Below are 13,237 nucleotides of genomic sequence, written 5' to 3' on the forward strand. Positions count from 1 at the left end.
TTACAAGCATGCTGACCAAAGAGAAAAATGCCTTCTTACGTGGGACTATGCTTATAAAGTTTTTACCATAAAGTTTATTGTCCAACTTGGGCACATTTGAGAGTAAAAGATGATGCTATTCTACGATTGCAGAAGAACAGCAGTCATAGTAGCTGAGGATCACAGAGTGCTCACAGTAAATCATGAAGACCACTTTCCACCATGTTTGATGGTATTTGAGAGGGTGCCCTCCCCCACTCCTTCATCAACATCTGACTTACAAATGTGGGTGCTATTCTTTCCTCCCACTAGATTATGAATTCCTCAGAGCCAGGATTACAGTCAGCACCCACCTTAGACTGGAGCATAACATCACATACAGTTGGCTGCATATCATAAACAGCCAGTAGATGTAGGCTTACTTCAGGAAGGCAGGTAACAACAGGTGTAGATTTCAGGGAGGCCCCAGGGGGCAGGCACTTATACAGTCCCATGAGGACCCTAGGGTTCACAAAGGAGGGGCTAAATGTGGAGTAGGAGGTGCAGGGTAAAGCCTCCTCAAATTCTTATCTTTGTATCCTCTGGCTAGCTTTGTGGACCTGCTCTTACCAAGTTTCTTCAGTCTGTCCCCACTGGCCCCAATCTTGGTCCTGCCCCAGAGCTCCCCCATGAGCTTTCTTTAATTGTAAGCTTGGGAGCTCCTGTTCCAGGGCTGGGGTGTGTGTGGGCTCCCTTGGGAGTTGTCAGCCTCGCCTTCTCCCTCAGTGTCCATGCTGAGTATCTGCATAGACACTGAGGAGTTCTACACACAGGGGATAGGCCAGTGCCTGTGAAAGGTAAGCAGGCAGAATGGGTGCCCAGATGCTGGCTCTCACCCCATCTGTCCCCACAATCTCCTTGTCTGAGTCTCCTTTTGGCCTCACCATCCTCTTTTAAATTGACATATAGTAACTGTAGATATGTATGGCTTATACAATTAACAAACATATATGTAAACATACATATTTTAGTATAGGTGTACAATATGTAATGACCAGGTCAAAATAGTTGGCACACCTATCACATCAAACATCCATGATTTTTTTGACTTTGCCCTTCTAGGGAGAAGAGCTGTTGGCTGTCAGAGGAGGTTGTTGTGATACAGTTTCCAGGGAAACCAAGGGTGACACGGACATCTAAAACCTGGTAGGACTGATGAAGGCTACAGACTGAGACCTTACCTAGAGGGACCAGGTATTTCCCATGCTTTTTCACTTAGCGAGTGCAAACACAAGAAAAGGACAAAGTAACAATAGTTACTTTGATACTAGAAACTCCTTCTCAGGGCATCTCTGCTGAATTTGAATTCCTGCAAGAGCGTCACCAACAGATGATTGTCATTTTCCTGTCACAGCCTGTTTTTTCTCTTGATACTGCTCATTGGTTTGTTTCCTCTTTCTGTTGAAGGCCCAGCATATTCTCTATCTTTAATTTGCATTACTATGAGGTAAAGTAGAATAAGGAATGTGAGGACTAGCAGGCACAAAAATCACAAAGGCAGTTTGCTGATTATGTACTATCCATCATTAGAACAAAGCAAGGATCCCTCCTCTTCTCAGCAGATTGAAGATAGACAGATGAACTCAAAACAGTTGATTTCTAGTTTTCTAGGCTCCCTGCATATTCCTGTTCTATACAGTGAGATTACTTGTTAAAATTCCTCAGAATCCTCTTTATCCTAGTCATTCAGATTTCAGATTGGAAACATGTGATAGATTAAGACAGCCCCCATTGCACTCCCATCACCTTGCATGTGGGCACCAGAAGTAATGCGAAGTCACTTCCAGCATTAGGCGATAGGAGGTTTCCCCTTCTGCCTAGAGTGCTCTGGCTCCCACCTGGCTGTGGGACACTTGCCCTGGGAGAAGTCAGCTTCCACACTGCTGGGAGGGTCACAGCCTTCCACTGCCACATGGGTGGTCTTGAAGGAGTGTCTCTTCCTGTCCTGCTTCTGGAGGACTGGCCATGGCCAACAGCTGGACAGTAACCCCATGGGAGACCTTCCTTTAGTAGCTTTCTTCTAAGCTGCTGTGGAATTCTTGACCCACAGAAACTGTGAAATAATAAGTATTGTATTTTAAGCTGCTAACTTTTGGAATAATTTATTATGTAGGACCATGTAACTAATACAAACTTATAGGAAAAATACATTGTTGTACTACTTGTACACACACAGAAATGCCTCATTCTATAGTCCTGGAGAGATGAAAAGGCAAGGGACACTGGCTGTGAGAGGAAAACAGAACTGCAAGAGGCCTACAAAAACTTAGAGGTATGAGTCAAAGCCTTTCTTCTCTGTCTGTCTGTCTGTCTCTGTTTTGAATTTTCATTATTTTAATAGTATACGTTTGTGACACACAGTAATTACATGCATCTTTGGGAATTGGTGCATCTACACATTGCATCTAAATCCTTTTTGCTCCTACTTCCTCCCTTGTACTTCCTGCCATCCCCAGATCACTTTCCAATCTACAAGAACTAGTCTATGTCTCAACTTCCTGTCGTCTATCTTGTATTTTTATCTTTAAATTATCTCTATTTTGGACTTCTCTTAACAAAAACCATGAGGTATTTAACATTCTGTGTCTTGTTTTTCCACTTGATATCATAGTCTCAGGGTGTGTCCATTTTTCCACAAATGACTCAAATTCTCCTGCTTGTGGCAGAGTAGGACTCTACAAATGCTTGTGAGAGAGATGGCAAGTGAAAGAAAAAGGGGGCTGCGAAAGTAGTTCAGGATAAAAGCCCTGGGTCCAATCCAATTTTAAAAAATGTATTAAAGTCAAGATTTTAACTGCTGAGTGGGACTGTCAAAAATTCCAATGACACATTAAAAAAACCCCACTTCATTTCATCTCTTCTTGATACAAACCAATACAGATACATGGCCCAATTCTATGAGCTAAGAGGGCTCCTATAACTGTGTTATAGAAATATGGAGGTGTGTCCCCACTACATCCCAGTGCTTATGCTGTTGAGGTTTGATAAGTTACAAACTCAATAGCTGACATAAACTGTAGAATGCAGAGTTCAATTTTATTTTTAATGTCCAAAACAGGGGCTGGGAATATTGCTAAATGGTAGAATGTTTGCTTTGTATGACCAGCACTTTGGGCTAGATCCCTAGAAATAAAATAAAAGGGAAAATAAAAGTCAGTTTAACATATTTTTATTCTTATTCTTTAGGTGACCAGGAGCTGAGCCATGCAGGTATGGTTGAACCAATCATCCACAAATGACTTTGTCCTTTTGGGCATTTTTTCCCACCATCCCACTGATCTTGTTCTCTTCTCTGTGGTCATGATAGTCTTCACAGTGGCCCTCTGCGGGAATGTGCTTCTCGTCTTCCTTATCTACATTGATTCACGACTTCATACTCCCATGTACTTCTTTCTTAGTCAGCTCTCCCTCATGGACCTAATGTTGGTCTGTACCAATGTGCCAAAGATGGCCGTCAACTTCCTGTCTGGCAGGACGTCCATCTCCTTTGTGGGTTGTGGCATACAAATTGGTCTTTTTGTCTGTCTTGTTGGCTCTGAGGGGCTCTTGCTTGGACTCATGGCTTATGACCGTTATGTAGCCATTAGCCACCCACTTCACTATCCTTTTCTCATGAATCAGAAGGTCTGCTTCTGGATTGTTGGGAGCTCTTGGGCTTTTGGGATACTAGATGGCTTGATTCAGATGGTGGTAGTAATGAATTTCCCTTATTGTGACTTGAGGGAGGTGGACCACTTCTTCTGTGAGATCCTGTCCTTGTTGAAGCTGGCCTGTGTAGATACATCCCTTTTTGAGACAGTGATATTTGCTTGCTGTGTTTTCATGCTGCTCTTTCCCTTCTCCATCATTGTGGCCTCTTATGGTCGAATTCTGGGGACTGTGCTCCGCATGCGCTCTGCTCAGGCCCAAAAGAAGGCTCTGACCACATGCTCCTCTCACCTGACAGCTGTATCCTTCTTCTATGGGGCAGCCATGTTCATCTACCTGAGACCAAGGCGCTACCGGATCCCTAGCCAGGACAAGGTGGTCTCTGTCTTCTACACAGTCCTTACTCCTATGCTCAACCCACTCATTTATAGCTTGAGGAACAGGGAGGTGATGGGTGCACTGAGGAAAGGATTGAACCACTGCTTCCTCAGCAAGTAGTACTAAATACCAGGGCAACTGGGGCCTGGCCTCAGACTCCTGAGTTCAAGTGATTTTCCTGCTTCAGTGTCCAGAATAACTGAGTTAAGCTGTACCCCTGGGTATTATAATTGGGTAAATAATTCACTGTTTTTAGGATTTAGTTTTATCAATAATGAGAATCATGACACCTGCAGACTGGGGGAGCTCTTTAATACCTAAACCTGTCTCTTTCTGTTTCTGTCTCTGTCTCTGACTCTCTCTGTCTCTCCGTGTCTCTCTCTGTAAAAAGACAAATTTTTTTCTTCACTCTGATGCAGGCTATTTCATGAAACACATTAAAAAAGAATGGAGGGGGGTGGGGAAAAAAAAGAATGGAGGAGTTTATAAACTTCAATATGTGCAGATATAAGGGGCTGGGATTGCTATTCCTTATTAGATAAAACTAGAATGACTTTCATTAACAGATGGGTCTCTGAGTAGAACTTGCTGATTTTTCTTACTAACTTAAACCATTTATTCAGAGTGCATCATTTGCCAAGCACTATGTTATAGGCTGCATTTATTTATGTAGAGATCACTTGCCTTTTACTTATTTAATATCTCACATTTATTAGACTCTCACTACTGTCTTGATGAAGATTCCAGATAGTACAAAATCAATCTACATAATTCTTTTTGGTGAATTCCTACCCTTCTGCCAGGTATCTGGAAACCTTATAAAGACTACTTTAAGCTAGGCATAGTGATATACACCTGCGATCGCAGCACTCTGAGGCTGAGGTAGAAGGACTTCAACTTTAACCCCAGCCTGGGTAACTAACCAAGACCCTTGCTTAATATAAAAAACAAAAATGTGTAGGATGTTGATCAGCATGAAGTGAGATACATTCTCAGTAGAGTAAAAAAAGACCACTTTCAAGAGGAGCTATGCAAAGTCCTCCAGATTCATGAGGAACAGTGTGAAGACTTATTTATTTATGCATTCAGTATCTGGCACATTGGAAATGCACCTGGGAGCTGTGTGTACATACAGTATCTAACAAAGTTGCCACTCTATTACCTCAGATTTTGCTTGTTCATTGGTTTACATCTTCCTTTTTTTCTGATCTGATGTAGCTATGCTGTCTAGGCTGACCTCAAACTTCTGGGCTCAAGTGATCTCCTGCCTCAGGCTCCAGAATAAGCTGTCTCTTTTCAGATATTAAGACTGGAACGTAAACAGCATGGTAGTACATGCCTGTAGTCCCAACAGTCTGGGAAGCTGAGGCAGGAACATTGCAAGTTCTGACCCAGCCTTGGCAACTTATTGACTTGATAAGTAAGACTCTGCCCCAAAATTTAAAAATCCAAATTGGTCCAGAGATTGTATCTCAGTGCAAAAAAACCTCAGGTTAATTTCTAGTCTACGGCCATACCACCCTGAATGCGCCTGATCTCGTCTGATCTTGGAAGCTAAGGAGGGTCAGGCCTGATTAGTACTTGGATAGGAGGTTAATTTTTAGTACCAAAAGAGGAAGAAGAAAAAAAATACTGGAACATAGGAGAGAATTTATTCTTTTATTTGAAAAGTTATTTTCCAATAGTTACATTCAACCCATTCATATGGTTTGTATATAACCTGTTAAACTTAGAAGCAATCTTTCATGCACAATTCCAATAAAACTACCTTTTCTTGGGAAAAAATTATCTCCATTGAAAGCTTACAGCAAAGGAGGGTGAGAGTTGTGTACTGGGAATTTGGCTAAGCCACAGGGAGGTGTTCACTCAGTTCAAGGCCAAAGTTTCAGTTGAAAGATATCTGTGAAGCACTTGCTCCTGCTCAGAAATGTATTAAGTTTTAGAGCAAAAGAGATCTCCCCCATGTCTAGACCCATAATTCAGTTACCTAATCAATGATCCTTATGAAATAAGCCTTGTGTTAATTTCATAACTAGTCTTAGTGTGTTCAATTAAAACCTTAGAATTTTGTAAAGTAAGGAAATAAAAGAGAAATACATTATGTATCAATGCATAGGAAAATAGAAGAAATAAGAATCTTGCCAGGATGTACAGAAGTTTGTGATGCTTAACTTTCATATATGCTTAACATTTTCTATAATGAAGTGTCCTAAATTCTAAAAGGCCACTGCTGTTTGCCGGTTACCTCACCATGTCATTTTCTAGTTCAACTCACTGGGGGATTTTTGTACATGCATGTGGCAAATCTTTATTGTAATCATGTCAATCCAGGTCAAATTGTAATGAATGTCTTTTAAATTGCTTTACACCTACAGTTGAAAAGACTGTATATGTGTGTGTGTAATTTCCTAAAGCCAAGGTGAAATCTGCATAAGAGTAAAGATTGTGTCTGTCATGGTCACATAGTGTCCCATAATCTGTCTGTCAAAAAAAAAAAAAAAGTCTGTTGTAGTAAAGATTCAAGGGGATCAAAGATTAATCTTTCCAGCTAGGAGTGATGGCACATGTCTGTAACCCAGTACTCTAGAGATTGAGGCAGGGGGATCGCTGTGAATTCGAAGCCAGGATGGGCTACAAAGTAAGTTCAAGGCCAGCCTGGACTGCTTAGCAGAAATACGGTCTCAAAAAGAAAAAAAAGAGAGAGAGAGAGAGAGAGAGAGAGAGAGAGAGAGAGAGAGAGAGAGAGAGAGAGAAAAGAAGCCACAGGAGGGCAGCAGAGAGTCAGGCATCCAACCAGTCCAGACAAAGTGTGGCATCTGGTTTGGGTTTAAGAGGCAAGATATACACAGAAATGAAGATTTTGTCAAATGACACATACCTTGTCTAATATACGAAACCAAAAGTATAAGAAGTTAAAAAGCAAAATAAAAGAGGCACGTTAAGAATCTGAAAGGCAGACACTAGAGAGACAGGAAAAGGATTTGGGAAGAGGAAAAAAGGTGTGGGGTGGGGGAGATAAAAACAAGTGAGATGTGATATGTGTTTGTATCGGCCCCCCCAAGCTGAATGTAAGCAGTATGCATCACAAGCATACAGCAAGAAAACATTTCTGCAAAACAAAACGTATGTATGAAAATCCATGTATGTGCTACTGGGGGATACAGGGGTGATGAAGAATGAAAATGATCCAAGTGTTTTATGCTTAATTCATGAATCTGCACAAATGAAACTCATTAATCTGTATAATCAACACAAATAAATGAAAAGAAATGGAATATGGTTTCACTTTCGGGTTTTATTTTTTAACCTGATATTAAAACATGACATTTCTTTGTCTCTGAAATATGCAGGGGCAATTTTCTTAGGAAGTGGAGCCAGACCTTAAAAATAGAAGTGCTTTTAGATAGAAAAGTGAGGAGGAAGTGTAGACTGCCCCACCTTTGTCATCTGCTGCCCTTTGCAAGTCCCATAGCAACTCTGTGGTCCGTGTCCTCACCCGCAGAACTGGGGTACCAGACGCTCTGGGGATGGCTGTGTGTCCGGGGAGCAGCGCGCTCACCAGGCGTGCACCGGCATGGCAAGCAGCAGTAGCGGCATACTTTAGAGGGTTGCCGTGAGAATAGAGTGAAGCCTATAAATGAAACACAGGTCCAGCACACAGAAACTCTGTGTTTTGTTATGTTTGTTTTGTCTTGTTTGTTTCAGTGTCAGGGATTGAGCTCAAGGCCCTGTGCATACTAAGTATGTGCATGTCACTGACTACAGACCCAGCCCTGTTTATTTTTATAGATACATATGCTCCTTGACCTCTAAAGGGGAAGTACCCTAATAACCCATTGTATACTGAAAATATACTAATATGGAAATGGATTTACAGCTGGGTTGGTGGTGCACACCTCTAATGCTAGTGTTCTAGGAGGCTGAGGCAGGAGAATGGCAAGCTTGAGACAATATTTAGCAACTTAAGGACTTAGCAGGATCCTGACCCAACATAAAACAACAACAACAACTGGGGATGTAGTGCAGTGTGAAGGCCCTGTATTCAATCCCTATTACCAAGTTAAAAAAAAATATATATATATATATACATATATATATATATATATATATATATTTAATGTACTTACCCTATATAACACCATAGCTTAGCTGACCTTAAAAATGCTAATGTACATCATCCTGCAGTTGGGCAAAAATGTCTAACTCAAAGGCTGATGTGTAACAAAGTGTTTCAGATTGCATGTAAAACTACTGGCAACTGTGCAAACAACTAGGCACCCTCACGATCAACCCCGAGCAGAGGCTACCAGAGTCTTGGAAGAATCACACTATGCATTAGTAGCCTGGGAAAGGGTCAAAATTCAAATGTTAAGCATTATTTCTACAGAATGGATATCACTTTGGTACTGTCACAAAGTTAATTCAAAAAATACTTCCTGGAACCTTTGTAAACCTGGAACTGTCTGCCGTTATCAAAGGCACAGTGCGTGTGAAACTGGCATTTTGGAAGGTAGTGAGAAGCAAATGTGAGCGGATAAGATGAAGCACAGTTGTGGAGACCAAGCACTTTGGAAGATAGGCTGAGCAGGGGGATTGCAAGTTCGAGGCCAGCCTGACCAACTCACCAGCTTGGTGGTACCCTATCTCAAAATTAAAAATAATAAATTTAGATAGTGCATGGTATCTCTTATTGGAGCATCCTAATACATGAATAAAGTGAAAAATAAAGAATAGATAGTAGGAAACAGCAAGATGGACCTTTGGATATGGGAAGGGAACTGAAAGACAGGAGGAGAGGAAGAGAGGGGAGAGAATGGAGATTAATGAAAAGGGAGGCAGGGGATGTTGCAGGCTGTATACATACAGCTATCAAGTTCTCACGAGGAATGTGATCATCATGTACTACAAACATGTATACAAAGAGGTCCAAGATGTGCAGGGATGGAGAAAGAGGAGAGGACATTTTTTAAAAAGAATTGAGACATGTCATGTACATATGCCAACTCCCCGTGATGAATGTAATTAGGATGCACTACAAACATGGACCAATAAAAACAAAATTTAAAAAATTTAAGGGTTCATAATATAGCTCTATGCAAAGGCCCTGGGGGGAAAAACAAGGAGCTTGTCCAGGGTGTAGTGGAAAGAACGAGCAGCAATGGGGAAGCTGCCAAAGGCCTCTGAAGAAGATGTCCTATTTGGCCAAGGCCTCAACAGCCAGAGCCATGTCTACATCTCCTGGGAGGTTTGCCTGCCTCTGACAGATCCACTGCATGGATGCTGGAGGAAATCAGATCTACTGATGCGTTCACCTCAGGCTTCTAGCCTGGAGAACCATGAGAATGTCTGCTGTAGAAGTCACCCAGACTGAGACATTTTCTCCTGGAAGTTTATGAAACTAGAACATGTATTTCCACAGAGCACTGAGCATTGCCAGAGCCTTTCCCAGGGTGAACTCTCAAGAGAAATGGAGCCTAGCATCTATCTCAGGCACAGCCCAAGGAAGTACCCAGGGAGCTGGTGCTCACAGTCCTAGAGCTGGACTTTATCTGCTCAGAAGTCCCCTCTTTACAAATTAGGATAGATATATAGCTACTTTCTCTTAGTTCAATGAGAAGAAAGATTTGTACCAATACTGTTTAGACAAGATATCATGTATGCATCTTGTACTATGAATAACTACCATGAAGACAACAATATGCAATGTATTAATTATTGTAACTGTCCTACTAACCTGTTGTGAAACTGTCTCATTGGTATTTCTTTTTCAATAGCATTAGTTTAAAAAAAAGAAGCCACCTCCTGCAGAAACCCTGTCCCCACCACCTGCAGTGCTCCATGCATCTTCTCTGTCCCCTTTGGCTTCTGCTTCACCCTTTCAAGGGTGCTTTGTCTACATTCAGCTAAGGAAACTAATTTTGGGAATCTAGTGAACATACCAAGCTCTCTCCCATCCACAGACTAGCCCTGAAGGCATAATCCACATGATGCTCCCCATTAAAAAGTATATCAGGGCAAAAGTGAAGGAGGAGGTGGTATAGAGGGCACAAGTAGGAGCCACTAGAAGGGTTGTATGCACGCATATACACACACACACACATGCACGTGCACACATACGTATGTATATGCACACACACGGGGAAAATCCTGCAGAAAGCCTGTGTAGTGGAGAGAGCACAGCTACCTTGCATACTCAAGTATCTAGCAGGTGTCCCTGGAGTTGTTTCTGAGAAGGTAGAAGGGACACCTGGACACCAGCCAAATGCACTTGTTCTTGGCACTCTCCCACTGGGAACAGAAAACGGGCTCATCCGGAGTCATCCAGAGGAGTGGCTCCCTCAAGACCACTCAGGCTTAGCCGCCTTCCAGGGAAGTGTTCTCTTGCTTCCTGGAGTAGCCCCAGAGTGCTCATTAGATGCTTGTTAGAAACTCGTCCATTAATGAGTCCTGGAGGAAGGTGTGCAGCACAGAGCAGATGAGGGACAGAGAAGCTGGGTCCCTCGGGGGGTGAGGCTGAGGACTGGGTGCTGGCTGCAGAGCAAGCCGGAGATGATTTTGGTCCGTCTCATGCTGTGCCCTGGCCTTCACCCAGCTCTGAGAGCTCCTGGTCCTGGATCACACACTCCCATGTGCTTTGTTCCTTCTAAGAAGGAAGAACCACCATGTCTCATGCCTATAATCCAAGCTGCTCTGGAAATTCAGGCAGAAGAATCAGACATACAAAATCAGCCTGAGAAAAATAAGAAAAGCTTTTTTGAAAAAGAAAGAGGAAGGAAATATTAAAAGAACCAGGCATGGTGGCACATGCCCATAATTACAGCGTTCTAGAAGGTTAAGGCAAGATCATCATATTGGGCCCAGGCAAGGCAACTTAGTGACTTAATGAGACCCCCATCTCAAAATAAAAAATAAAGGGCTGAAGATGGAAAGTCCACAGGAGTCCTGGGCACAGAGCTAAAGAAGTGTGCACATAGGCACTGTCACAGTATATTACTGCCTGCTTAGGTTCAACACTTACGTTCTTTTGCTTGCTGCTAACCAAGTCAAAGAGGTCCATTTATTCTGGTTTATAGCAAAAGAAAAGCAAAAAGACTTTAGCCCTAAAGCAGAGAGGGGCTCATTTGCCTCAAATCACCATCTCACTATGTCCAGGAATATAAAGGTCTTATGTAGAGTAAGGAACACAGGACAGGTCAGACCTCAGCATTCGCTTCATTGCTTCTAGCCTTCTTCATTCTCTCCTTCCTTTGGAAATAAAAGCTCTGACCTGCTAGGGCCAACCTCTGCACATTCTGTCACTTTTTGGGTCTGAGAAGAGGAGGGGCGTTAGCTATGTGCTGAGCAGGAGCAAGTTTAAAGAAGTTGCTTATCTCTAAAAGAAAAAAAAATTGCTTTTAACATTCCCCTTTACAGTTTCAGTTATGAGTGCATACCACTGCTGTGGACGGTGACTCAAGTGACCTGGCACCATCTACCATTGTTTCTCCCAAGTGTGCATATGCTGGGCAGACACGCAGGCAGCAGGCTCCCTCTCCCCTCTTCCCAGGAAGAGCCCAGGTGTTGGTTGGGTCCTTGGAGCCACAGTCTCCTCTGTCATCATGTCACCTTGGCTATAGTAGCAAACTCACAAACAATAACATCAAAAATTATTTAGATTCTTTAAAAACATTTTGTGTATGTCTTTTTTTGAGGCAGCTTTTTTGCTATGCAGTTAAGTCTGGCCTTGAACTCATTGTGTAGCCCAGGGCTGGCCTCAAACTTGTGGCAATCCTCCTGCCTCAGCCTCCCAAATTCTGGGATTACAGATTTTGTGCCACCATACTTGGCCAACTAGATTCTGACAAATCCTACAAACCACTCATTATCTTCCCTTAATGAGAGCAAGGAACTCTGTGATTTTAGAGAAGTCACCTACGTCACCAAGATACTACCCTGTAATGCAGACCACTGACTTCTATTGAATGTAGCTAGCAGTACAAGAGCTGAAACATACCCCTGGATTAAATGCCATCTTCCTTAGATTCACACCCTCTGAAGATTATACTCACCAAACCTGGCCTCCTGCTGTAGAATACAAGCTCTATGATCTTCCTGGGATGAGTTTCATCTTATCAGAAGATCTCTGCTGAGCTGTCAATCTTCCCAAGCCTGACTTCCAAGGGTCTCTCTCACTTATTCTCTGTGGTAAGATAACAATTCAGCCCTGGAAAAACATCTGTCTTCTGGAGTGTATGTTTTATCCATAATCAGGTCAGTTTTGGTTGCCACGTCCACTTTACTTTACACTGTGGCTAGTATTTGTTGGCTTTTTGCCATGGTTGTTGCTGTCAATTAGTTTTCTCTGTATATCAATAAGCAGACTGCCTGAAGGACACTCACAACACTATGGCTCACTCCGGAAGAGATAGTGGTGGGTTAAAGAAGCAGAAAACTGCAGCACAAAATACAAACAAACAAATGAAAAGAGAAGGCAACAATATGCCTCCTCCCCAACTCTCTCCAAACCAGTTCACAAGGCACTGAATGACAGAAAGTCATAAATTACACAGCACAAATACCTTAAAGGGTATCAGTGGAGGTAAAACTGTTCAATAAGCTGCTGGTCAACTTTAAAAAAAGATGTAACAAATTAGATAATGTCCTTAATGAAACAAACGATTATCAAGTTTAGAGAAGACACTAATAAAAATCTAGTGGAGTTAGAGAAAGAGATGCAAAGCATGAATGCCCAGCATAGAAAAGAATAGAAATCCATAAAATATTTTCAGACAGAAACCCAGAAGATTAAAAATATAATTTACCCTCTCCCCCTGTTCCCCCTGGACCTCTCCAGATCGAGCCCTGGTCCACCGCATGAATGAGACCTTCCTCTGAGCTCTCAGGACACCTCCACCCCTTCTGGATCCAGCCCAGGCCTCCGCATGAGTGAGATTTTCCGCCACATATATTGCTGTGGTATGAGGTTTTCAGTTCTGGAAAAATACCCAAGAGGGGAATAACTGGCTTGAATGGAACCTCCAATCGTAGCTTTTGAAGGAATCTCCACACTGATTTTCATACTAGTTGTACCAGTCTGCACTCCTATCAACAGTGGAGAAGTTTTCCTTTTTCTCCAGCATTTGTTACTGGCTGACTTCTTGATGTTAGCCATTTTTTCTGGAGATGGAATCTCATAGTTGTTTCAATTTGCATT

At 42.4% G+C, this 13,237-nt stretch overlaps 1 protein-coding gene across 1 annotated transcript; it reads left to right on the forward strand.

The window, feature by feature from the left end:
- Positions 1–3,222: 3,222 nt before the first annotated feature.
- LOC101564892 (olfactory receptor 2V2-like) lies at positions 3,223–4,164 on the forward strand. Its single transcript, XM_004640156.1, has one exon. The coding sequence runs from the start codon at positions 3,223–3,225 to the stop codon at positions 4,162–4,164; it is 942 nt and encodes a 313-aa protein (XP_004640213.1).
- The last annotated feature ends 9,073 nt before the right edge of the window (positions 4,165–13,237 follow it).

This window comes from Octodon degus, unplaced genomic scaffold (assembly GCF_000260255.1).
Source record: "Octodon degus isolate 3935 unplaced genomic scaffold, OctDeg1.0 scaffold00119, whole genome shotgun sequence".
Taxonomy (NCBI): Eukaryota; Metazoa; Chordata; class Mammalia; order Rodentia; family Octodontidae; genus Octodon; species Octodon degus.

Excerpts from the sequence above, each read along its gene's own strand:
- LOC101564892 (XM_004640156.1), top strand. The coding sequence starts at position 3,223 with ATGCAGGTATGGTTGAACCAATCATCCACAAATGACTTTGTCCTTTTG.